The following is a 26,595-nucleotide window of genomic DNA, read 5'->3' on the forward strand; positions in this document are numbered from 1 at the left end:
TAAAAATGATTCCAACTAATGATTGTATTATATAAATTTGTTTAATTTGATACAACACATAGACCATAATAAAATTGGGCATTCTATAAATTAATGAAAAAAATTTACATTTAATATTGAGGAAACCAAATTTTTTAAAAGATATTGTAGAATTCCGATAATCATTTTTATAAAATAACCTGTGAAATCAGTGCCAACAACTCATCAATCAAGGGTATGTATGGTATTATATCTTGATACCATACAAACATTGCTAGTAAAAAGAAATATCGAATCACATCCTAATGCTGTTATTATAAAGGCAATACGCCATGGACTAGATCCAGGGATTAAGAATACTTTCCTACATATATCCATTAATAAAGATTTTTGAGAAAAATATCGTTTCTAATGAATCGGCCGAAATACGAGTGGAAGTTGACAATTTAGAATTAATGTCTACAAACTATAAGCGTTCTCAGAAAAAATCTATTAATTTTATAAATTTTTTTAATTGTCTTTAAATGTTCTCATAAAGTATATATTTTTATTTTAGCATCTTTAGTTTCGATGGTAGATGAAATCGCTGAATACCTAGCTGATCCAATCGCCTCAGCCTCAGTTACAATGTTGGATTGTTGGAAAAGTAATTCTATACGTCTCCTTACCTTTCTATAAAGACTAAGTTTTCTATGGCAACAGAGCACATCTATTGCAAGCGAACGCGTTTTTTGTCCAAAGAAAAGAAATCGTATGATCACGGAAACGCTTAAACAATTTTTATGTTTTAAATTCATAGAACACCAATATTATGAATAACCAATATTGTATAAAAAATTTTATATGCATTATATATTGTTGAATATATTATTTTTTATAATAAATTTAAATAAATAATATTTAAAATATATAAATGTATAAAAGATTTTAAGATTTTGAGCATAGTATGGGATGGGTTTCTCGTTGAAAACTCTTGTTTTAATATGAATTCCGTGGAAACTTTGGCATATTAAATGACCTTTGAAACTTGATATCTGTAATTAAAATAATTTTGTAAACTATGATTAATTTTGTTAAGACATTTTGGAAAAATTCTCTTTTTATAACTAAATGTTACTGCTCGATTTTTCAGTTTAAAATGAATTTATTTAAGTTTACTACCACATTAAAATTGAAAATGTGATTAACTTTAAACCCTTAATGAATATAAAATAAGAATTACGATTTTGAACAAGTGTTTATATAATAGGATCGCATTAATGAAGACTCTTCCACTGAGGTAATGGCGGAGAAACTGAAATATTCGTCATTTTTCTATAGCTTATCTGCGCTTGAGATTTTAATTTAACATGTTTTACAAATAGAAATATTTTTACCCATTTGATCTAATAAACTTTTTAAAAATAATGATGATGGCAATTGTTACTTTTCTATGGTACATCTTCGTTGAAATTTTAATTCAACTAGTTTACAATTTGTATTTTTACCCAATTTCTTCCAAATAATTCAAAAAAGGTTTAAAACGATTATGACAATTAGTGTTGTTAAACGGCTAACTCAATATTTACCCAGAAAATTATTATGCAAGCTTAAAGATTTTGCTAATAGATGGCACATAGGATTGAACATCTATTGGCAAGATCTCGATACTTAGGCAATATTTTCCTGGCTATAATGTTGAGTTAGCCGTTTTTAAAAATCGGCACAAATCGAGCCGTGTAACAACACTAATGACAATTGTCATGGTTCATCTTAACTGAAATTTTGATATAACATATTTACAATTTATATTTTTACACCTTTAGGTCAGAAAAAATATTCAAAAGGGTTATAAAAAATAAATAACGATTATGTCAATAATTGCCACTCTTATATGGTTCATTTTCACTGAAATTTTTATTTGACCCCTCAAGATTTAGATCCTCCCATTAATAGGATTATATAATGAGTCAGCCATAAAATTAAAAGAAGCTTTAGTTGACTTTCCCACCCAGAATATTAATAGTAGCTAAATGTTATTTATTAATTATATTTATTGGAGTCAACCCTAGTCAGCTTACGGTTGAAAAAAAATTTACCGAGATATTGAGTGGGGTGGAAAAAGGCGAACTGGCCGTCTTTAAAACGACCCAAAGAGTCGATAAAAAAACGACTGTAAATTTGGGTTAGCTCTATTCGAGTCTACTCGGTTTAGCCAATTACAACACTAAGGAAAAGCTAGTTTGGTCAACAACAGATTATGCACATGCATTCCGTCAATTAATAGAATATAACACAGAGACAATAAATCTTTCTGGTATTTCTAGGACTTAGACTTATAATTTGGTAGCGAGAGTTAAAATTAAATTAGAGCCCGCAAACATAGGCTTTGTCTTGAAATAAAATATGATTCAATTTTGTGCAATAAAATAGATATATTTTAACCTTTTTTTTGCAAAAGACAAGGCGCCAATATTTTTTCGTTTGCGGAATATTTTCTTTTATAATTAAAATAAAATTTTATTTATTTATATGACCCTCGGCATCATAATTCATCTATTGTGGGGTATAAAATTTGAAAAAAATGAAAATCTATTATGTAAATATAATTAAATACTAAATAAATTGTCTTTATTGAAGCAGATATTTGTAAAACGATATTTTAATATCGAATATATTATATATATATGTTAGAGGCAATGTGTTTGTTTTACCTATCTTACTAATTGTGTAGACAATTTTGCCTTTAACCTTTGAGTCATTTATAAATTATATATAAGAAATATATGGGAAAACGATTATAAATTGTATTAAGTTTATAAATTTATGTCCAAATTGTCTGAAATTTATAAGGTAGGTATTCCAAAACATGATGTGATACATTTTTGGTAAAATCATTTAAATAAAACACGCCTAAAAATGATTTATAGTTGAAAAAATAACACATTCCTGCTAACACATATATATAAATTATAATTGTTTGTGTCTCCTAGTGTTGTTAAAAAGCCTAATTTGGGTAGATTTTTCAAAAATTCCCGATTATGATTTTAACTAAAATAATATTAATTTGGTAAATAGGTGTCCAAGCATTTCTGTCAGCTATGAGCAAAATTTTTAGGCTTACACAATATTTTCTTTATAATCTTAATCCGGTCGTTTTTTAAAATCGACACGGATCCGGGTTTTTAACAACACTAGTGGCCCCTTACATCTATGGTGCATCAATCTCAGCCTTGTAATGACATAAAATAAAAAAGGAATTATGGCGGAATTAAATACGATTCCAATATAAAATTTTTGATTTTAAAACTTACTTCGTTAAATTTTGTTTTCCGAGAGGAGTCATTAAATTCTACAATTCGAACTCTTATATTTTTAAAGAAATAGCATCTAATGAAATACTACGAGACCCGAATAAAAATGAAGGAAGGATATAATCGTACCCGGCACGCGAAATTTAATCAAGCCATATCTGTTGCACCATTTCATTGGAACCCTCTTTCCCGACACGAATTCCAGGGCTACAAGGCAAATATTTAATATTGGATTTTTACTGCAGACACTTGCTTTCCATCTAATATCAACAAAAACATAATGAACAGGGAGCAAAATTTAAAGATTACCAAAATACATTGCTGATTCGTCGAATTATTTTTTCGTACTAGTAATCCTGCTTTACGTTAAAAACATAGTGATTTGGCTAAGAAATAATTTTTTTAAAGAAGTCGGATGTCAACAGAAAAAAAAAATTATGGAAGCCTGGTGATGGCTTTCATTTAAGACAAAGAATAGCAATAGCCATACTCAAGGCAAGTGTTGTTTGTTTAATTAATTCGATTGCTCTTATAATTAGTATTCTCCCTCATAAAATTACAAATTCCCCTCTTTTTTTCTTTCAAATTTCCTTCTCATAACATAACATAGTATATTCTTTTTTTTTCAAATTTAACTAATTAATTATTGTTCTGTAAATACACTGAATTTCTAATCTTAATATTAATTACGATAATTATATATTGATAAATTCGTAAGGGATCGGTAAAAATTTTTATGGCCGGACTAGAGTTAAAGGATTAGGCCAGATGCAGATCACAAGAGAAAATAATGGGACATTGAAAAATAGATTTTCGGTTAGGCGATAGATCCTATCGTTATTTGCCTACAATGATCGTAACTAGGATTTATTCTTGAGGAGGGCACCATCTCCGTTCAGGTTGACTGAATAATTGGATGCACTAATTCTAAAATCTCTATGTTAATGTTACGCGCTATATTAGTTCCTATGAATGCTTTAACCAGTATAGTAGTTGCCAAAGGAAAAAAAATTGTTTAAAAGTTATTTGCAAAATAAGAATTAAATTGGCAATCATTAGAAAGACAAACATATGGATCTAAAAATTTATTGCCTAGCTAGTACTTGTTAATTCCTCAATAAATTTTGAGAACCACACAAAAAAAAAATAAAATAAACGGAGTTATGAGCCAAGCTTTTGGAACACGCAAATTCTGATTATATCAAACCAAATCCCAGTTAAAAGGATGCAAGGGGTGTATTTGTAAGTAAAGTTAATAAAATTTTTATATTGAAAAAAAAATTAGCACCGCCCCTTTTGTAAAAAGTTAACGATGCCCCCCCCCCCTGCCGCATTGCCTATTTGTAATGGGAACATATCACTAATAACTCTTTTAATTTTTTTTCTCGCGAATCTACATTTTATTCATAGATTTTAATGTTTAGCAGCTCATTAATATTTTACGACGAGATTCGCGATTTTTATATCCAGGGTTAGCCCATCAATATTTTACGAAAATTTACGAGATCGGGTTCCATTTTTTACGTATGAATTTCTCTGTCCATTATAAATTGTCAAAATTTGCCCTGGCAAGCTTGGCAGATCTCTAATACTCACACAATTACTAACACATTCATTCTCTAGGATAAAAAAAAATATTTTTCTCTAAAACATTCAATAATTTTTTTTAAAACTTTATATTATATTCAATTTTATTATCTATTTGTCGAAATATTAAATCAATATAAATTTCTAAATATAATACATAAACTATTATTAATAGTATAAAAAAAATTGTTTTGACTATTTGATACAATTCTAATTTATACGGGATAGCAACTTGATTTAGTTTGAAAATGAAATAAAACAAATATAAGGCCTGATCGCCCACTATCTTTAACGCGGCCTTTAAAACGTTTGCAATCTTAAAAGTTCCAATCTTTTTATTTGCCGTTAAAAGCTTTTTAAGCACAAGGCAAAAGAACCAGGCCTAATATTTAATTTAACAATACATTCTTATATTTGATAAATAATTGGCAAATATTTTTCCATTTTTTGGCTATTTTATTTAACTAAACAATAAATAAATTTTACAAATATAATCTGACGTATGATTTAATAATTTTGGCAGAATAGGAAATCACTTTAGCATAAGAAAGCCTCCGAACTCGTGATACAATAGACCTCTGATAAAGGTAGAACCACATTTCCCTTGGTGTACATTCTATAAAGGGTGCATTCTCTTTGTAGATCTAAATCTTTTATGATTTCTCTCATGCCCTGAGTAGAAACAAGGGAACCATTATCTTCATCACAATTTTCAATGATCATGAAATCGAATATGCTGGAAACTGGCACCTGTGACATTAACTCTAAGCATAAAGCTTTGCCTATGAGCGGACTCTTGGCATACAAAGGGCCTATGGTAAAGCCGTTGTACCTCGGTCTCAAAACGCCGAATCCTAGGAGTGTTTCCTCGCCATTTCCCCCTTGTTCCGTGGCCACTATAGTTGAGGTTCCTTGGGATTCAATCAAACTCGTTATAAAGGCCGTGCGGCTCACTTTATTAATCTTGGAGTCATAATTATTGATCATATTGAATAAAGAGTTATTAAGAGGATCGAATTGATTTTGATGAGGACGACGGATCGATAAAGTTACATTGGCGAGAATCGGATTGTCGGAGTCGTGGAGAAGGATGGAAGAAACAATTTTATCCAATGTACCAGCTCGCATTATGGCCCGGTATCTGGCAACTTGTGAGTTTTATTGTAAAAAAATATGAATAGAAGATAAGTATGATCCGTTAATTACCTAGAGTGAAGATTCATTTATTTAAATGCATTTTAAGTGTCGTCAAATTTAAATCAGTTGGTAGCATCAGAGACCTTCATTTTTTGGGCCCATAGTAAAAAAAAAATCTCTGTTATAATATTTAAAAAAAATTTCCAAACCGAACCCAAGCCCATAAAAAGTTTCAAAAAGCTTCCCGGTCCAAACCCATATTTAAAAAAATTCTATTTATTTAATAAAAATAAACAACATTTAAGTGTATTTAGGCAATCATTTTGTTTACAATACTGAAATTTCTTTCTTAGAAGTAAAAAAAAGAAGGGGGGGGGGGCATTATTTCTTTAAGTTAGCAACTGTTTTAAATAAACAAAATTTTAAAATTTTAGGCCCAAGCCCAGCCTACTAATATAAATGATATTAGTAACAGGTGTGCAAGAATTTTTGCAAACCAATAAAAAAAACTCTCATTTAAATTTTTATTAAAGTTTAAATTTTAATATAAAACCAATATTAGACCATCGGATGATTTATATTTGATACACATTCAAATGAATAAACCGTTAATTGTTACATATTTAAATAAATAAACCGTCCGTCTAGGTTGTGTTATATCTTATATGCCATTCATTGATTGATTTATCTAATCCAGAGACATGCAGAGGTACAAATTGCATGGCCCGGCCCAGATTTTTAAAAATAGCAAAAAAAAAAGAAAGAAGATCGGATCGGTTTTTTACAGGTATCGGCCCAATCCGATATTTAATATCGGCACAGCCTTAGTATTTATAAATAAATTTATTATATTATTGAACAGTTTATTGTAGCAATATTATAAATTAGACCCGAAATACCAACATACCCTATTTTATTATTATTTTGTAAAAGATTTTAATCAGATTCATGGACACATTGGCCGATCAGACATTCTCATCTTAATAGTTCGATATCGGTGCAGTGCAGTCTTACTTAGAAATTATTAATTACCATAAATTAAGGCATGTGTAAAGAAAGGGGGAAGGCTTAAAAAATAATAAAATGATTCTACTTTTGAAGGCTACGAGCATGCCCACCCTTTTATTTGGCTCGATTCTAGATTCTACAGCGTTAACGCCCAAATTTCTATGACCGACGAATAGCTTACGCTTTTCCCAGAGATTACCGCCAACCCCTTTACATCTGTAGGGTTTCTTCACCGAAAACAAACCGCCGAAGGCCACATCGTCGTCCAAATTCATGGCAAATATGTTACCTAATAATGAAAAAAAAAATGAAATAATGTCCAAAGATCATATTAAACGGGATACGTTCATTCATGCTTAAAAAAATTCCACTATAAATATTATAATTGAACCAATAATTTGTCCATTTGGATCTACGGCCACGAACCAGCCATCTGGATAACATTTGTACAATGTGGATAAATAGTCCCAGTGAGATCCGTAACCGAATTCTTGGGCTCTCCAATGACATATAGGCACGATTTCATCCGGTCGGGCATTGCGGTAACAAATATTGGAAGCACTAAAGTTCGAAACGATTTCATTTTCTTTAGCGTCAATTTTATCGGATTCATGTGGTAGCGAGACGGGGAATTTTATAGGACCATCATCCGCGGGTTCGATACTATTGGGTAATAGGATTGTCGTTCGAATATCCGGGAAAGGTGGTACCGGATTTGGTTTTGTATCACGGTTTACGAACTGAGAATCGTTCAATATATCGGTAAGCGGGGTGGTGTTATTGTTATCATTTCGGAAAATATTTTTTATATCGGCTTTTATGGTATCCTTCCATGAATTGTGTCTTTTAAACGTATCGGTACATTTGACGGGTATGGGCTTCACCCTGAACCTACTGTTAGGGGAAATGATCGATTTCCCGGAAGTAACACTGTTCAGAATGTGATCATCGGTCACAACGCTGATATCGTTATTGACAAAAGCGGGTTGTTTATTGTCTGACCTCGTTTCGAAAAGCGTTTTTAGGTTATTACTAACCGGTTTTCTTGGCGGTTTAGGGTTACCGTAAGTTTGGTAATTAGTACTGCCGTTGGCCATCAAGAACATGGACAGGCTATGAACCGTAAAATATTTGTTTCGGTAAGCATAGTCGTAAACGTCGCCATCGTTATGGTTCGCGTTTCTAGGATTGTTGGCGGAAGCGAGTAAGTTGACGAGAGAATAATTGTGGTGGATCATCGGGTTCATGGGAGTCACTGGATCATCATATAGACACGAATTGAAGGCGTTGCAGTGAGCGTGGGTTGAGCACATTGCCTCGTTATTTGCCGTTTTTTTAAAACTTTTTTAAGAATCTCGAAACTTTTTTTTTCATTTCCGCAAGATTTTTATATTTTGTATTTAAAAAAAAAATTAATTATTTTATGCAAATCATTGAAAAGAAAATATGTAAATTCCATCAATCCCATTTATTAATATTTTGTAAAAATATTGAAAAAAAAAATAATCAATAAACCAATAAACTTTATGTTTTTCATCAAAATATTTTTTTAAAAATAGAAATAGATTTTAAAAAAAGGATATTTTACATTGCCAATTTTTGTGAATGGTAAAATCGAAAATTATAAGTTTCGAATGATTTCTTTTCCTACTTAAGATTTAAAATCTCGATTGTCAAAAAAAAACTTGTGATCACAATACATCATTTAAATCTTAATTTATAATTGATTTTTAATAAATAATTGCCAATTATTTTACCAGTCGCAATAATAGGGTAGTTTTCCAAAAATAAAAAATATATTAGAATAAATTTATTTTATACAAAAATGGGATTGGTCGTTCCAAGGATGATTTGAATCGAAATAAAGATGGGCGCCGATTATGATGTAAAATCAATATGGAGTTTTTCGTAAAATTTAAAAAAATAAAAATTTATATAAACAAAATCTAAATAAAAAGATGGCAGCAGATAAATAAATATTAAACACAATCATTTTATATTAAAAAAATAGATAAAAGGAGGGTTTAACTTTAACCGCCTTCATTCATACACTTTAATTTATTGGAAAAATCCGCCATTTTTAAAGATTTTGTCATCAAATAACCTTGTTTTTTTTGGGGATGAACCAATGACAATTATTATATACTCTTATAAAATAGTTAGATAACATGTCCCATAAAATTCATTATCAATGCTGCTAAAGTTCATCTCAAATGAATAAGGCAATATAATTTCATCACCCAAACAAACAAAAATGGAAACAAGGTTATATTTTTTAAAATCGACTGCCAATTTTTTTTATACTAATATAATGATTTAATATTATATTTCAAATATGATAATTTGTAGAATACTAACTTTTTTTCCCCTCATTTAATTTTCAAAAAACAAAATGGTTTCAAAATTCTTCCCCGTGTCCCAAATACTGGTTTATGGTTATGAATAATAAATATACAATCTAAAGTGGTCCCAATTTTTATGTAAAAAAATGTAATTTTAAATTAGATATGATAAATTAGAATAAATTTAGGACATCACAATAATAACTCACAATCCTTCTACCATCAATCTACATACCCTACTAAACTAAACCAACTTATTGGTAATAAAAAATATTTTTACCAATAGTAGTTTCGAATAATTAGAATCTCGGAAAATTCCTAACGTGATATATATTTATTTTTTTTAGCTTCGCAGAAAATATATATTGATATTGATGAACCGCTTTTTTTAAAATAACGCAAAAATAATATAAAATGGAAAATGGTACACTTTTTTATATTTTATATATAAAAATTAATTTATTTATTTAATAATGTTTCATTTTTATTGATTTTTTTAAATTTTATTTATTAATTATTTATTTTATTTATTAATAATGTTTCTTTTTATTGATTTTTATTTAATTTATTATACCCCACGTGTTTACGATAATTTTTTATAGTAAATATAGTAGTAAAATAATATCGTAAATTTATTTTATTTATTTTAAATATGATCAAAAAATAAAAATAGATTAAAATTTATAAAAATTTAAAAAAATCAATCAATATTTGTTTTGCCCTTTTAAATTTGCCGATATTTCTAATTATTTATTTTATTTATTTTTAACAGGTAGAATTGAATTGATTAATTTTGATGATATCATTTTATAAAAAAAAATTAAATTTTAAATTTAAAAACTTAAATTTTATAATATAAACAATAAGAACAATTTACTATCAAATTTCAAATTGTTGGTGTACTTTATTTTAATTTTTTTTAAAAAAAAAACAAACGATTTTACAAATTCTTTACAATTTTTTATTTTTTGAATAGAGATGAAAATTAAAATATATTTTGGCAGATTTCCAAAAATATCTATATTATTTCCATTACTAAACAATAAAAATGTATTTTTAATTTAATTTTTCGACAAAATAAAATTAATTAAGTCGTTTTGTAGACTGGTATAAACCGCAAAAAAAGAACAAATTTTCCAAGGGGAGTATAGTTTTATAATTTTCTTCTAAATCAACTTTGGACAAATTATTCTTGGGTGTGGGATCGGATTAGCGAGATTAGATTCTTCCGAAGGTGTTGTATGCGGACGTTTTATTAAAAAAAATTGTTTTAAACCAGTTGATCACGTGAGATGCGACATTTTTTGTTCTTCGCTCTATTCATATCGGAAATCCGAACCTTATCTCGATTAGGTTTGGGTTCATAGTTATATTGCATTCCAGCGGTGTAACATAATTTTACATTAATTTTTGTATAATTTCGCAGCGAATATCGTCGCGTTATCTCTGAATGCAGGGTAACAACCTAAAACTTCAAATGTATGGGGGGGGGGTGACTGGTCTAAAAATAGAAACTAATATTTCGCTTACAAAAATTGCTTATTGCAATTATAAAATTTTAAGAATGTATAATAAAATCAACGCACACTATAAGGGTTAGGTCAGGAATGTCAACGAAAATATAATTTTATTCAGGTAAAAAAAAACAGTCACTACCGTCTATATAAGGACGCCATCTGACGCAGGCAACCCCTCATACAAAGGTTATGACAACTTAAATATTACTCACTCTAGTTTATACCAATTTCATCTTAGCCATCACGTGCTTTGATGGGCTGACCAATAGGTGTTTACCTTAAAAATTATAAAGCCAGATAAATTTTAGAGTAAACCTTAGGATAAACGCGAAATAAAAAAAAATGGTTACCGTTAGTTCGATTTTGCGATGTCGTCTTTATTGTTTACTTGCCATTAGAGATTATCGTTATAATAAAATTTAAGATTTAACGTCATTGGATTTGGCCATCTTAGTAAATCTTTCGAAATTTAGTCTCTTTTGCACTTGATAGTTAATTTATCTTCATATATCTGTTTTGTGGCCACATATCTAAAATGTGTTCGATAACTTTAAGTCTAAAGAAAAATGAAACACTTGAATTTTTAGAAGCTTAAATAAAGATAAAATCAGAGAAACAGTTACAATTTTATTAATATTTCCCTCTCGTGTTGGATGTAGTATTGTTTTGATAGAAGCGTACGTGTATTTTTCTTTTATTGGTTGCAGTTTCAACATGAGATGGGGTGGGGGGGAGGAGAGTAGGTGTCATTTGTTTTGAACACCTTCCAAAGGGAAACGGTGAACATCTAAGGAGGTAGGAGATAAATGTTTGCATGTTACATCCAGTATTTTTGAAAACGTTGACAGATTTTAGTAATAAAAAAACAACTCCATTGTTCTTGAAACATATGCTTTAAAAAAACATATTTTATAATATATATATAAATAATTATTTTTCGAGGCTTTTTTTTACAGCTGTAGATCTATAATTGTGGTAACTTTAAAGATCTAGGCTTGAATTCCTTTGATTCATGGTTTTAAATTTCATTAAATCTAATTATTTTCATCCATTTTAAAACAAAATTATGCAAATGTAAATCGGAGTGGGAGTACTCTTAAAGTTAATCATAATTCTATCAATTCTTCAACCTGTCACTCTTACGATTCCGATAAGCTGCCACTTCCAACATTTCGCCGTGATAAAGGTCACCGATCAATCAAAAATTATTATCAATCTTTAGAAAGGGTTAGGAATAGGTTATTAATAAAAGATTCGAACCTGTTCATAGAGACCTCTTTGGAAGGTTCGGTGCAGGTTCGGGTGACCAAATTTTTATAACGATAAATGTTAACGGTTAAAACCGGTTTAACAATTTTAGTGGTGAGTTCGGTTTTAATTTCCCGGTGTTCATTCACAAAAAAAAATTCGTTTATTGAATTCCATTCCCCCTCATCCAAGATAAAGGTCAACAGGAAGTCGACAAAAAAAATGGATCCAAAATAAAAATAATTTAAAAATTAAAAGTGTATGAATGAATAATTTCGAACAATATTTGATTATTCTCCATTCCTATATGTTGTTGTTTTCAAAAGTCATTCATAATTAATCTTTTTTTTTTGCGAAAAGGAAGAATTTTCTTTTTGTTTCTTAAGATTTTCATCTTTAAATTCCTTTGTCTTAAAAAACACAAAAATAATCTGTCAAACTAGTTACAAAATAAAACGACTTCCATTTTATATCAAGAAATATCAAAAAAAAATAAAAAATTAAATTAAATTAAGAGATAAGAAGAGGGCGGGCGGGAAAGAAAATTTTTATGATACACAAAACAAACCAATTTATATAAAAAAGATAATTAAAATATGATATTTGATTTATCTTGAGGAGCAATAGTATAATAATTATAATAAATTAAATATATTATATATTTTCAGTTGAAGGTTTGAAAAATTTGATTATTTTCTTTATTTTATTTTAGTTTGAAGGATTATTAATATATAACATTTGTAATCTTGAATTTCAATTCTAAGATCAAAATAATATATGAATAATTAATGATCAAAAATATTTTGTATTAATCAGGAAAAAAAAACCCAGATCGGGCTAAAAAAAAAAAAATTTGAGAATTGACCGGATATATGAATTTGATCTCTCTGGGGTCTCTTATTCAGGATTGGGCAATCAGGGGTGTACTTGTATTTAAAATACTAAATTACAAATACTTTTATAAAGTATTTTGTAATTATTACCGATTTCAACTATTTTTCAGACGATTACAAAAAAATAAATACTTTTGTAATTATTTTTTTTGTTAAAATAAAATGTATGTCCAACATTTAATTATTTGAAACATTAAATTTGTCACCCGAGATAGCGAAAAAAAAATAACGTCTTTCATTTTAAATTAAGCCGGAAAAGCCCGAACGAAAATGCAAGATTTTTTTTTGAAGATGAGGAAGAAGATCTAGGAATTGAAAAAATAAGGTTTCTACATTAAACGCTTAATGTCAATTAGACATTTTTGGCGGGAATTCCATGGCAGTGTCAACATCCATTAAAATGTAATTTAAAGTTAAACATATTTGGGGTGGAAATTTTTTGTCAAAAAAATATCGTCAAAAATCAATAATAAAAAATGAAAGTTAAATGTAATATCTATACTCAAACTAGAAATGAAACCAAAATCATATAAATGTAAGCTTATTAGGATGGTTGATATTTAATTATATTTTGCAATTATATTACATAATTTATGTGATGTATGATGTTCCAAACGATAAATATATTATTTAGTGGTTATTAAGAATTAAAAATATTATTTAAAGTTTTAATAAAATTGATAGAAAAATTGAATATGCAAAATGTATTCGTCAAAGTTATTTGTATTTTAAATACATTTTAGGTATTTTGTTTTTATCATTTAAGATACTTTTTTTTAAAAAACTTGCCCAACCCTTTGATTATATATTTGCCCAGATGTTTAGTAAATCATTTAGCAAATTTAACAAATCTATATCCTCTAAAAACGCGCGCGTTTAAACGATAATTCTAAACCAGATTTTGGCGGAATCTTAGCTGGAATAAGATGGTTTTTTTTTTCGAAATTAAAAATAAAAATTTTTTACAAAAATATTTCGGCCATATTTTTATCTTTCTATTAAAAAAGGAAGAATTATTTCACTTTTTTTTTGATAAAGTTTTTGAATTAATTTATTTTTTCTCTCGATGATCTGGACACATCGCCTAAAACAAATCAAATAAAATTTTTATAAAAGCTTTTAGGAACCGGTTTATCATTTATAACATAACGGTTCAATTGCGGTTTCAAATATTTTGACTTGTTTTTTCCGGGTTCGAGGCTCGGTTCAACATCTTTATGAACTTAATTATATTATCGGTGATTGTTAGTAAAATTTCATTTCGATTTAGTGATCAGGAAATTCAGAATCGTAACATTATATTTTTTTAATTAAAGGTGTTGTTGTAAACGTTAGGCAACAATCTCAAAGATGGATGTTTTTTTCTCTCGTAAGCTAAACGATTTACTATGAACAGAATTATGGAGTATTTCCTATGGGAAAGAGGGAAGTTCCGCCGTGAATCTTATTGGCGTTCCTTAGGTCCACCTTTTGTAAGACCTTTGGCCATGTTAAATTTTTTATTTTGCTCATAGCTGGCAGAAATGCTCGGATCATCTCTATTCGCCAAATCTCGATGCTAAACACAATATTATTTTAGCCAAAATCTCTTTAATCGGGCCGTTTAACAACACCAGTATACATCGCTCCTGAATATTGTTTATATGTGTGGTTTTTTAATTTATCTTTTCATCTTTTATTCCTTTAGGGAAGTAATTCGTATTTTACTTATTTTAAAACAAACAAAATTTCTCTTATACACCAATGTTTTATAAAATTATAATTCCCTTATCTTCTATTATAATTGTTTAATTTAATTTTTATTTTTATTTTTTTAAAAAAATATAGGTTTTTATATTTAATTAATAAAGAGTACTAAAATGCAAATATTGCATCATCAAAATTCTCTCCACAAAATTTATTTGTCGCGCTTTGATTCGTTGATATAAATATTCTATTTCATAAATTATCGATCAATTATATATTTAAATAATTAGAGCATCGATTCCTCACTCCCCGGAGGAGTAATAACTAATTCACCTACCAAAATATAAATATTTGTTTTTTTTAAGAATATATATATATAAATTAGTGTATAATATTAAATTTATATATTTCACGGGTGAGTTGTTTTAAAACACACACAAGTTTCCTATAAATAAGGAATGACTACGTCTCCGAACAGTGCCCAATACCAAAATCAAAGATGAACATGTCTACATATCTAGTCCTAGGTCAGTCGTTTGAATCTGAATGGACAAACTGTATCTAAAACAACGTATGCAATAATAAACATAAAATCAAATAAACATTTTTCGTAACGCATTACATTTCATCAAAAAATAAGAAGGTATAATATGTCGCGACGTTTAAAAAAAATATAATCAATCTGGTTTATTACCTAATAACTTATCATCATCCATCCATATGTTTTACGAATTTTTAGCTCGAACAAAATCACAACATTCAATTTTTTAAAAAAATTTTTTTTTATAGTTTTATATATCATACACGAAATCTTTGATAATTCATATAACTCCCAAAGACATGTGATAATACCTAGACTGACGATGCCATCAATGAAAAACAGCTGAGGACGCCATTTTGATTACCCATATCATTATCCAAAAAAAATTTTTAAACGAGGGGCCAATTTATTCCTATGTCTGACGCAAACTTTATTAAAGAATTGCCTGAGACTCAAACTTTATTAAAGAATTGATCATCGAGATAATAAGGAAGCAAGGTTATCAATTTATTAGTAGTTTAGTTTTTCAACATGAGAATAATTACTATACGGGTTACAAAAATGGCGGGTCCACCTGATTTGCATTTCAGCGATGTTTTCAAATGCATTATTTATGAATGAATCTTCAGTCTAGTTAGTCACCGATATACTTCCCTAATTTTTAACAAATTTCTTAAAATCCTATTTAATAACTAATTTATAAAGTAAAAATTTGACAACTAACTTCAACTTGATAAAAATACTTGGTCCCTACGGTGCCTATACTAGTGTTGTTAAACGGCTCGTTTTGAGCCGATTTTTAAGATAATTCAAATATTTCATCCAGAAAAATATTATGCAAGCCTGAAGATTTTGCTTATAGAAGGACCAAAGGTCTAGAAATATATCATCGAAATCTCTCGAGGCTTAGGTAATATTATTCTGGCTACAATATTGAGTTAGCCCTTTAGCAACACTAGCCTATACTGCTTATACTAAATTAACAATAAGTTTTGTCTTTTTTTTTTCATTACAAGTTATTTTATTATTCTATATTTTGATTAGATTTAACAATGATATTAAAAAATATTAAAAAGTTATACTTTCAAAATTTTTTTGAAAAAACCAGATATTATTATGATAATATAAATAATTTACTTTTTAAAAGAAAAAATGAGGATAAGAGATAAATTGGTTTGAAGATTATAAAAATAAATTTTTTAAAAATTAAATCGATTCGTAAAAAGAAGAAAGGAGGGGGGTTAAAGTGCGCGATTTGACATTTTGTATTGGACCACCTAACCCGTAACTAAGCGGGGAGCGTGAATTTGGTGGCGGATATCCGACCTAATATATTTGTCCCTACCGCAACTCAATAAATAGATATTTGAGAATTTGGTTTTTTTTTCATTAGTGTTTTAAGTAAAAATATAAAATTGCATCAAATTATGCTTATAAATAATTACACAATTCAAGTCATTACAACTATAATAAATTGCATACATAATATAATGTAATTTATATTTTAATTATTTATTTCTTTTCCTTTCTTTCTTTCTTTCTTTCTTTCTTTCTTCACGAATCACATTTTAAAAATGACGAACCTAGTGTTATTTAATACATGAGAAAAGGAAAATAGGAAAAAAAAGTCCCCTTCATCCAATGGCCCCTTCCAAGAAAAATTTCTGGATACAGCCCTGTAGACATGGATGGGAACACGAACCCAAATCCAACCCTCGATATTTCGCTGAACCCAAATCCTTACCCTTTTTTTAAATTTAGGGTTCAAGGGTCTAAGCTTTTATCTAAATTTTAAATATTTCATTTTACTTATTTAAAATTTGTATGTTAAAAAAATAATATACAAAAAACATGTAATTATTTACGTTTAAAAAGAGTTCCTAATTTAAAACAATTGTTTTTATTAATTTTATTGATCATTTTTTGATCATTTTTTCGTGGAATCATTTTTGTTATATTTAAGAGTGGGCAATTTTTCGTAAAAATTTTTAAATTTTACCCAGCAAAGCAGATTTTAAAAGCTTCTTTTTTTTTTTTATAAATTTTAGGATATCGTTGTTTGTGGATTATTAAATTGATAGTAAGACAAAGAGAAGTACAAAATCACGAATATATTATAATTATAATGATAAATTATTTTTAAAAAGAAGATTTTTCTGTTTATTTTAACTAATTTTAATAAGTCATTATTTTTTTCTCCACCTGAGCCCGAACCGGGTTCAGAGAAACCCTAAACCCATTTTTTTAGAAGGAGGGTTCACATCTCTGCCTTTAGGGAAACTAATAAAGTGTAAGAAGATTTTATAATTTTATATAGGATTTCAGAAAAACTAATAATTAGATACATCTTCTATAACTCATGCCATTCTTTCTAATTTATCCATATAGGAATTTTTACATCCCCTAAAGCCAATAACGATCTTAACCACCCTCCCTCCCCACCCAAACTAATTTTTATGACCCCCATTTAAAACTTTATCCACTTCCTCCTTCAATAACCCCTATCACCAAATAAAATTTAGCAAGAAAGGAATTCAAATCAAAACCACCTTATTAAAGTGACAATAGCATCGTCATAACTAGCTACCTCCTTCAATTTCAATAATCTGCGTCATACCCCCCCCCCCTCTCGCCCCCATTTAATGAATTATTTTTTATATATAAAACATATACCACAATCACGTGATGTACTTTTTCTGAGAGAAGTACTAAACTCCTTTTCAATACTTAATTGGATGAAATGGGGTTTAAAGATCACATGCTACGAAAAAAAAGTGGCACTATAATATAATAATCTATCCGTAAAGGTATATATAATATCATATCTTTAAAATTTTTACGCTGGTAATTAACCTAAAAAATAATGATATTGAACCTATTTGAAAAATGCTTATAAATCTCTTAATTGAATTTAAAAGGGGGTATAATTTTCATTTAAAAAAAAAATATATTATCATTTTGCGTTTACTTGTCCTTTGTCTTAGATTAGTTTTAATTTTGCTTGAAATTATTTACAATTTTTTTTAAGACTTTGTATTAAATAATATACTATAGAAGGTAAATTCCGTTATAAAAAAATAATTTAATTCTTATCTTAATAAAATAAGAAATTTATTTCTGGAGGTTTCGGATATCCAGAACTATGCTATGTAGACCCGGTTTTTTTAAAGTAAATTCTGTAATAGGTGTTAGGACTTTGACTAATTCATTTTTTTTTTGATGTCTTTGCTATAAAAAAACAAAATATTTGCAATTTTTAAAGTAATTCGGTTATATCTTAACGGATCAAAATGTCGAACCGGTATAGCAGTTCGGTTTCATTCTCTTCCAACGATTTTATATCAATTAGTTTTGGTTCATAAGATCTTTATCGGGTTTTTTTCTCGTTCTTTCCGGTTTTTAAGTTTTTTTTAAATTTCGAATATTAAAATTAGATTTATATCAGAGATCTAGCAGGTCCTGCCCGTGCACATGAGCCGGACCGTATTTTAAATATTTTTTTTAAATATACCCGGGCCGGGCCTAAAAATCTTTTTATAAATTACCTTGGCATGGCGGAATATTTTAAATCGCCATTATTATCTATAAAATAAAAAATGAATTCCAAAGACTAGGCAACACAGGTCACCTAACCGATTTTTCGTTGTCTTGTTAACTCATTCTCTTGACCCCTTATCCCACCTTTCCCCTCAAATTAAATTTCATATGGGGTGGGAAGGGGGGGGGGGTTAATTTAATTCAGTTACAGTTTAGCAATAGGAAAATGGCACATATAATTCGTTAAGCTCCTTCCTTAAATTTTATAAATTTGTTTGTAATACCAAATTACACAATTTTAAATTAAAAAAAAAAGAAATTAAATTAAAAAAAAATACATATTTTAAATAAAAAAAAATGCTAACTTTTTAAAAATTATTTTATAAAAATAAGATATGTAATTTTATATAAAAATACTAAATATGATGTATATTCCAGAGGTCTGTAGAGATACCATTTGCTTGGCCCGGCCCGAATTTTTTATCCGAAAATTTTTTCGGCCCGGCTCTGCCCGGGTTATATATTTTCAGACCTGATCCATTTTTTAATTTTTATAGCTATTGTAATAATGGGCCATTTAAAATATTTGGTTTTAAAATATACGGCCCGGCCCTCTCTGATATACCTTAATATTACATAGTACATGATTTTAATAATATTTAAAAAAAATCTTGCATAGCTAACTAAAAAAAAACATTTAAACGCAAAAATTTTTTACAATTAAATAAAAAGGCAACTAAAATTATAAGGGAATAAATCCGTGGATGGATATGCAATTAGATAAGATCTGCTCATATCTTGTATTACAATTTGATAAATAATTTATTTATTATTAAGTTATGTTGTATGTAATTTTACTATATTAATTTTAAAGTTTGTTTATATAATGATGAATGATGTAATAAACTATTTACAATTGTTTTTTTAAATATTAACATAAACATAATATTCATATTAAAAATCACGGGGCGAACTTGTTAGCCCGGGTTATCAGCAGTCTTTAGCGGGGTGGCCAGTGAGCCGACGGATCACAAGTTTGAGCAAGAATTTATCTAGCGCTTATTGTCAGGGTCGTGCGAAGACTTTTGGCGGCCATTTTAACACCCCTTCCCCCCTCCCAATTTGCCTACGTAAAGAAATTTGATAAACTAAACATTAAAAATAATAGCTAATTTATTTTTCGTTCTTTTAACGCACATTCGACATTCGTTTACCGAAACCTTCATTCATTCAAATCAATATATACCATATTTAAAAAAAAAAGCCAATTGAAATAGCACCATTTATATATAATAAAGAGGGTTTCGACCTAAGACTTTGATACATGGGTCATTAAGCCCCGCCGAACAAACCCTAAATATATTATTTTATTTTTTTTAAAATTTCTCTTCTTTTTAATTATATATTTTTTTATTTAGAATATAGATATAGTATGTTAATTATAATTTTAATATTCTATTAATGCCGAGCCGCAATTTTTTTTTTAAATTTCTGAATATACCCGGGCCGGGCCTAAAAAGATTTTTTTTGTTCCAAATCCGGGTCGGGCCGTGCTGTGCAAATGGTAGCTAGTTCTGCAAACCTTATAAAACGAGGATAAATATGATTTGAGATAAAATAAAATAAAAATTATAATTTACTTAATATAAATCCGTAAGAAAACAAAATATGTTCAAGCTCTTAAATTAGGCTAATTTTGGCGGCCGCTACCATAGGCTGGTGCTGATACGTGTTTTGTCAGATTCCGACACACTTTTATTCATAGTCGGTTCGAAGACCGGTTTAATTAGAGCCTTTTACTTATGGTCGGTTCGAACACCGGTTTAGTTTGATCCGGTTTATCAAGAAAACGTTCAAATATTTAACTTTCCGCTGGTAATTTTTTACGCTTTCCTTGAAAATATCGTTACCTTCTTCTTATTTTTTTTTTTAGATCATATGATTCCTGGTATCTTGTCATTAGAAACAACAAATTTATTTCTGTTAACTTATAAGATAATAACTAATTTTTAATGTTTTTTTTTACTTTTAATTAATATATTTTGATTTTCCTTAAGTTGAAATTGTAAAAATTGAACTTATATTTTTGTTGTTGCTTATTTGGTTATTATAATTCTTAAATATTTTATATTTCTCAAAAATATTTACATTTAACGAATATGATATAAACAGGATATCTATTACAAATTAATTTTGTTTTTTAATTTGGTAGTATGAAACGTATAGGGTATAGGTCAAGATATTTAGATTTTACGAAAAATAGGTACATAATAATAATATCTTCGAGAGTTAAATATAAAAATATTTTCTCATTTCCTTCTCGTTTATATATTAAAGAAAAATTTAACTTATTTCGAAATACATTTTCATAATTTTTGCCAAATAAAACATGATTATCCTTGAAATGATCGTAATTATTCATTTGTTGATGATGGGTAATTTCTTTTTAAACATTTTAATTTCAGCCAAGATATATATAATTCTTCTCTTCTCAAGGGCAAGCAAATATAGTGAATTCATATAAGCATCTTCAGAATAATTTCGAAGTAAATCATAACAGAGATATTAAAGAAAAAAATCCAAAAATAGTAAATTCAGTATTCCCAGATGTAATAGGTGAAAAATTCATACATTATTCTTCTAAATATATAAAAGCAAAAAAAAAACAACTAATTATTGGACATTTTTTTTAAAACAAATAGTATATCAAAATATTTGTATCTGTATCTTTTATCGAGAAAATTAAAAAGATACAAGATTCTTTTTAAAAAAAAATAAAATATCCTTATATATGAAATATAAGCATCTTATTAAAAATTGCGGAAAGGTGTATTTGTGGCACCCCTTAACTCTGGAAACATACAAGGGCCTTACCGGGTCAGTTTGTGCATAGTTCAATGGGTGCTCAAATTATAAAAATTCTCTGAGGGTCATTCCACTATTTTTATGGGGCTTGAGTGATACCCCGCTATAGTTGGGTAATGGCTAAAATGTCGGGGCTAGTTTGGTTCAATCTCCAGGCTCTTGCTGGAAAAAAAAAGAAGTTAAATAGTAAGGCGTTTTAATTTATATTAGTTTCTTTCAAATTTAAGCTTCTCATATTTTTAAGAAAAAAAATCCCAAGGCAAAAATGATAGATTTCGGTTAAAACTCGGTCTAGTCCCTTTTTTTAGCCCACTAAAAAAATTGTAATTACTAAATTATACCCCTCATTAGAAGTCGCTGACTGTTTATATAAGTTTTTTTTTGTATTTAACGTTCTTTATTATGTTAAATAGCATGCTTTAAGAATTTCTCTCGAAAAAATTAAATATTTTTTTTTTTTTAAAAGTGCATATTATTTGAAAAACTTAATTATTTTTATAATGTAAGGCTGTTGTTATAGAACCCGAGTTCTGTAAATAGCCCTTATTGAGTGCTGTTATAGATATTAAAAAAAATAATATTTTAATATTGATTAAAATAAAATAAATTTAAATATTAATTAAAATAAATTTAAATAAATTGTAATATTAATTAAAATAAAATAAATTTAAATATTAATTAAAATAAATTGTATTAAAATAAATTATAATATTAATCATAATAATATAAAATAATTATCATATTCGAATGAAATATATAGCGATTTACTTACGACCTTTTATAAAATATGCTACAATTTTTATTATATTTTATATTCAAATTTATAGTCTAAAATAATACTATATAAAGTTAAAATTAGATATATATAAAAGTCATCGTATGTTTCCAACAAGTGTAATATTTATACATCCTATTTAAACATTTACAGCTATCCTTTACACCGATGAGTACACGGAAAATATTCCCTAACTATGCGTATTTTTTATATTTTAGAAAGATAGGTTTTTGATTATACTTTTTTTTAGAGTTATTCAGTTGGCGTATTGTCCTGCGTTAATCGTCTAATTTTAATTGACTCCTCTTGCAGAGTTTTTAAGGTGATAAATCATGAAGGGCTAATTAGGCTTCTCCTAAAAATCGGATTACCCTGTCCATCAACCTGAGTTCGACAAAATCAATAAATATTATATTCAACCCCTAACAATATTTTTTTTCCCAGTTATGGCCAGCACCCTTGATTATTTTCTCCAGAAGAATCTGACTCTTGTTTGTTTTATAGGCCTTAAAATTGAGCTCTTTACCTGAATCTAGAATTTCTTTAAAGCAAAGAAATTAAGAAATAAGAAAGCAGACGATAATATAATTTGCAAAGAACAAATAATCCTTTTTTTTAAGAACTTATTTTAAATTTTGAATCGACAATAAAAAAAAACAACATCAAATTTAAATAAGGGAAATTTATATGCATGATTATTCGTTATTTTAATTATTTATCAAAGATGATTCTTTCTCTTAAGATAATAAATAATTTTAAATATTTATAGACCAAAAAAAAGTTGACGCAAATTATATTGGATCAAGATGGGAAACTAGTGGTAATTGTACCGGTTTTGAAATGCCTTTCCAAAAGCAGAAGAAATGTATAATAGATATTAGGTATATTTGTATATATAATGAATGACCTTTCTTAATAGTATTTATATTTTAAAAAAAATAATCTTTCTAGCAATGACATATAATTATACCTAGACTGACGATGCATTCATTCAGCTAGTCATTTTGGTAAACCATATGGCAGTTATTCTCATGCTAAAAGCTAACTATTAAATTGATAACCTTGCTTCCTTATTATCTCGATGACCAGGCAGTTCTTTAATAAAGTATGAGTCAGACGTAGGAATAAGTTGGCCTCTCGTTTAAAGTTTTTAATAATGATATGGGTAATCAAAATGGCTTCCCCTGCTGTTTTCATTGATGTACACTTTTAATAAATGCAGCAGCCAAGAATCTTCTAGCAGGGAGAGGGTGGGGGGGGTTATTTTTATGCCGTAGCAGCTAGATATCGAAGACTCCATCTTGTCTGTCGTGCAGGCTTTTTGCAGTTTATTTTTTTCTTGTAGCACAAGAAATCTCAGAAATAATTATATTCAAAAAATTCTGTCTATTCGTTTATCTGAACATTTGATACACTCTATTAATTTTCTAATCATAGTTATTGGTAGAGATAAATTAAATAGAATTTTTTTATTCCTAAATTTTTCCCTGTTCAGAGCTTTCCCATTTTCTGATCCTGGTTATACAAACTCTGTTGGAACAAATCAAATATAAATTAAAAGATACTTAAAAAAATATTTCAGATTAAAATTGTTTGACATTTGTAACATATTGATTGGAATACATTTTCTGCAAAGTCAGAATTTTTTTTAAAAAAAATTTTTTTTTGAATATCGCTCTCGTAGCCTATTCCTAATTCGGATACATACATTATACAATATGGCGTTAATGGCGTCTCCAGCTGATTTACATTGATACATATACTTTTATGAATGAATCGTCATTCTAGGTATTATTATATATCATGGATATTATACTAAGTATTTCTTTGTTCACCTCCTTTCTCCCCCCCCCCCCCCACTACATATGATATAATTTATCATGTTTATCTAACAAAAAATTAATATTTTAGTTCAAACTCAAGTGTTTGTAATGGCCGTAGCGAAAGATTTGTCCCATGTCATGATGTAAGTGAAACAATTTAATATACAGTGATGTGCAGATTTAATTCAAAACATTTCCATATTTATTAATATATTTTAAAATAAAATTATTTGACTTGCAAAAAAATTGTCAAAATAACATATTTATATATATGTCATTGATTGGCCCTAAAATTTATGTGTATAACTTGTTATATAAGAATAACATATTTTTACTATAACAATAATTATTAATTTTTATATATTTCTTTACCCTTTTCACAAAAATTACTTGAACCAAAATTCGATTTCAAAAAAAAATTTTTATACGTTAGCATACAAAAGTGGGATTTATTTAACCCCCAATAATTTATTTTACCCCAAGTTCGATAGTTTATTTTGCCCCAGGTTCAATAATTTATTTTACCCCAAGTTCAATGATTTATAACTTATTACAGAATATTAAAACATAGTAAAACCCAATTCAAAATAACATCTCCCTTTTTCGTGTTACCCGAGATCATAAAATACGGGGGGGGGGGATATTCCACTTATGTTCGTTTTGGATAGAGAGAGTGTATATCCCACTTTCTTCATTCCGGATGAAGGGTATGTATATATCCCACTTTTATTTTTTGAGGGGTAAAATATGTTTTTTACCACCTAAATTTAAAAATAAATATTTACAAAACGCTTCAATTTGTTTCAACGCAAAAACTCGAACGTTTAAATTTGGAAGCGGTACTTATATGGTGATTGTTATTGATGTAGTTGGGTAGTTACCATATTTTTAGCCATTTAAGTCGATCAATTTTTTAAGCCGAAACTATCACTTTGGCCACCGGGTAGTTTTTCTTAAAAAAAGATGGCAAGTTCAATTTTGGAAGAAACTAATATTAAATTAAAATCGCCTTTAATGTCAGCTGATTTTCTATGGTAGCCGCCGGAAGATTGAGTCGAATTAGCCGACATTTAGTCCATTACCCAACTATTAGTTATTGAATACGAAATATAATATGATAAGGAATATAGTTGTCAATAAAATAAAATAAATAAATAAAATATTACTTTTAGAAAACAAAGTCTGAGATAACATCGAAGTTGGCTAACAATCATATGTGCAACGAACTTCTAAATCATTTCTTACATGGGCTAAAGATATTCAGATACTTTAAAAGTTATCATTATTTTTTAGAACAAAAATTATATTCCTTCCTTACATCTTTAAAGAAATATTATATTCCAAATACAGAGTTCAGTTTTTATTCATTAATTTTTTCTTCTTCTTTATATAGATAAAGATTCTTGCAAACTTCAATGCAGACCGCAATGTAAATATTTTGTGGGAAAGGGGAGAGAAAATTGTAAAAACAAGACGATTAAATTCTCTGCATATGACGATTGCTTAAGGAACCATTTTGTGGTGGACGGTACCCAGATATCTGATAACACCATATGCATACGTAATATACGGCACATGTTGTCCAAGTATGAACGAACCCATCAGTAGCCATTTCGATTATATAAATTTACATTCGAGGTTCGGCACCCCTCCATAGTTCGGTCCTCGGGCCAGAATTATTTTTTTGAGCCCTTGACCTCGCGGAAAATATTTTATAAATTTTATTTTGATGCTAAGAATTAGGTAAATACCTGAGAGTTTATATTTCTCCCTGAAGCTAGAGAAACTTGTAACAAAATTATTTAAAGAAGTCGAGCCTAAGAAACCTAATAAAAATTTCAACAGGATTGTTAGAAGCGTCCACCTCGTACATCCTTAGCAAACTAATTACTAATTAAAACAATCAAATTTTGAATTAAAATATTTTTGAAGGGCTTTGTCACGTTTAATATTGGATTCATCTCTTAATGCGAAATAAGAGATAATATCGATCCAATATTAGATACGCCCAATGGTTTCCTGCCGAATCGATTTTCTTCGGGGATTCAAACGTAACCGATAAACCGGTATCCGTTATTATTTTCCGAACCCAAATCGCGAACCTGATAAAAGTCGAGCATAGCCCAATATTCTTTTGATTCGGCTCTATACGTTAGCCAGAAAAATATCGACTGATCCCTCGAGATTTTTCTAATAGATGTCCAAACCTTTATTTTTTGCCATCTATGAGAAAAAATCTTCAGGCTGGCATAAAGAATTTTCTGGATTAAATAATTGAGTTGGCCGCTTTCAAAAATCGTCTCAATTCGAGTAGTTTAAATAATACTGGTTTTTGATCTTAAATTTTATATTTTTTTAAAACAA

General features: G+C 28.3%; 1 protein-coding gene and 1 long non-coding RNA gene across 2 annotated transcripts; one reads left to right on the plus strand and one right to left on the minus strand.

Annotated features, from left to right (window-relative positions):
• Positions 1-4,969: 4,969 nt before the first annotated feature.
• LOC135927565 (uncharacterized) lies at positions 4,970-9,785 on the minus strand. Its single transcript, XM_065463627.1, has 4 exons — positions 9,627-9,785; positions 7,396-8,365; positions 7,090-7,293; positions 4,970-6,007 (listed from the first exon to the last, which is right to left on the minus strand). Exons 2-4 carry the CDS (start codon positions 8,315-8,317, stop codon positions 5,397-5,399), a joined length of 1,737 nt encoding a protein of 578 aa, XP_065319699.1. The 5' UTR covers positions 8,318-8,365; positions 9,627-9,785; the 3' UTR covers positions 4,970-5,396.
• A 4,618-nt stretch (positions 9,786-14,403) lies between these two features.
• On the plus strand, positions 14,404-25,683 carry LOC135927465 (uncharacterized). The gene is made up of 5 exons (XR_010572097.1): positions 14,404-14,476; positions 23,178-23,289; positions 24,320-24,374; positions 25,404-25,506; positions 25,625-25,683. It is a non-coding gene; the product is annotated as an uncharacterized LOC135927465 (long non-coding RNA).
• Positions 25,684-26,595: the final 912 nt, after the last annotated feature.

This window comes from Gordionus sp. m RMFG-2023, chromosome 3 (genome assembly GCF_954871325.1).
Source record: "Gordionus sp. m RMFG-2023 chromosome 3, tfGorSpeb1-WG-v2, whole genome shotgun sequence".
Lineage (NCBI taxonomy): Eukaryota > Metazoa > Nematomorpha > Gordioida > Chordodea > Parachordodidae > Gordionus > Gordionus sp. m RMFG-2023.

What these genes read in the sequence shown, in the direction of transcription:
- LOC135927565 (XM_065463627.1), bottom strand. Translation starts at nt 8,317, where the DNA reads ATGTGCTCAACCCACGCTCACTGCAACGCCTTCAATTCGTGTCTATAT. An exon ending in TCCAAATGGACAAATTATTG is followed by an intron (nt 7,294 to 7,395) that starts GTTCAATTATAA and finishes TTTCATTATTAG; the next exon opens with GTAACATATTTGCCATGAAT. An exon ending in CATGCTCGTAGCCTTCAAAA is followed by an intron (nt 6,008 to 7,089) that starts GTAGAATCATTT and finishes AAAACTCACAAG; the next exon opens with TTGCCAGATACCGGGCCATA.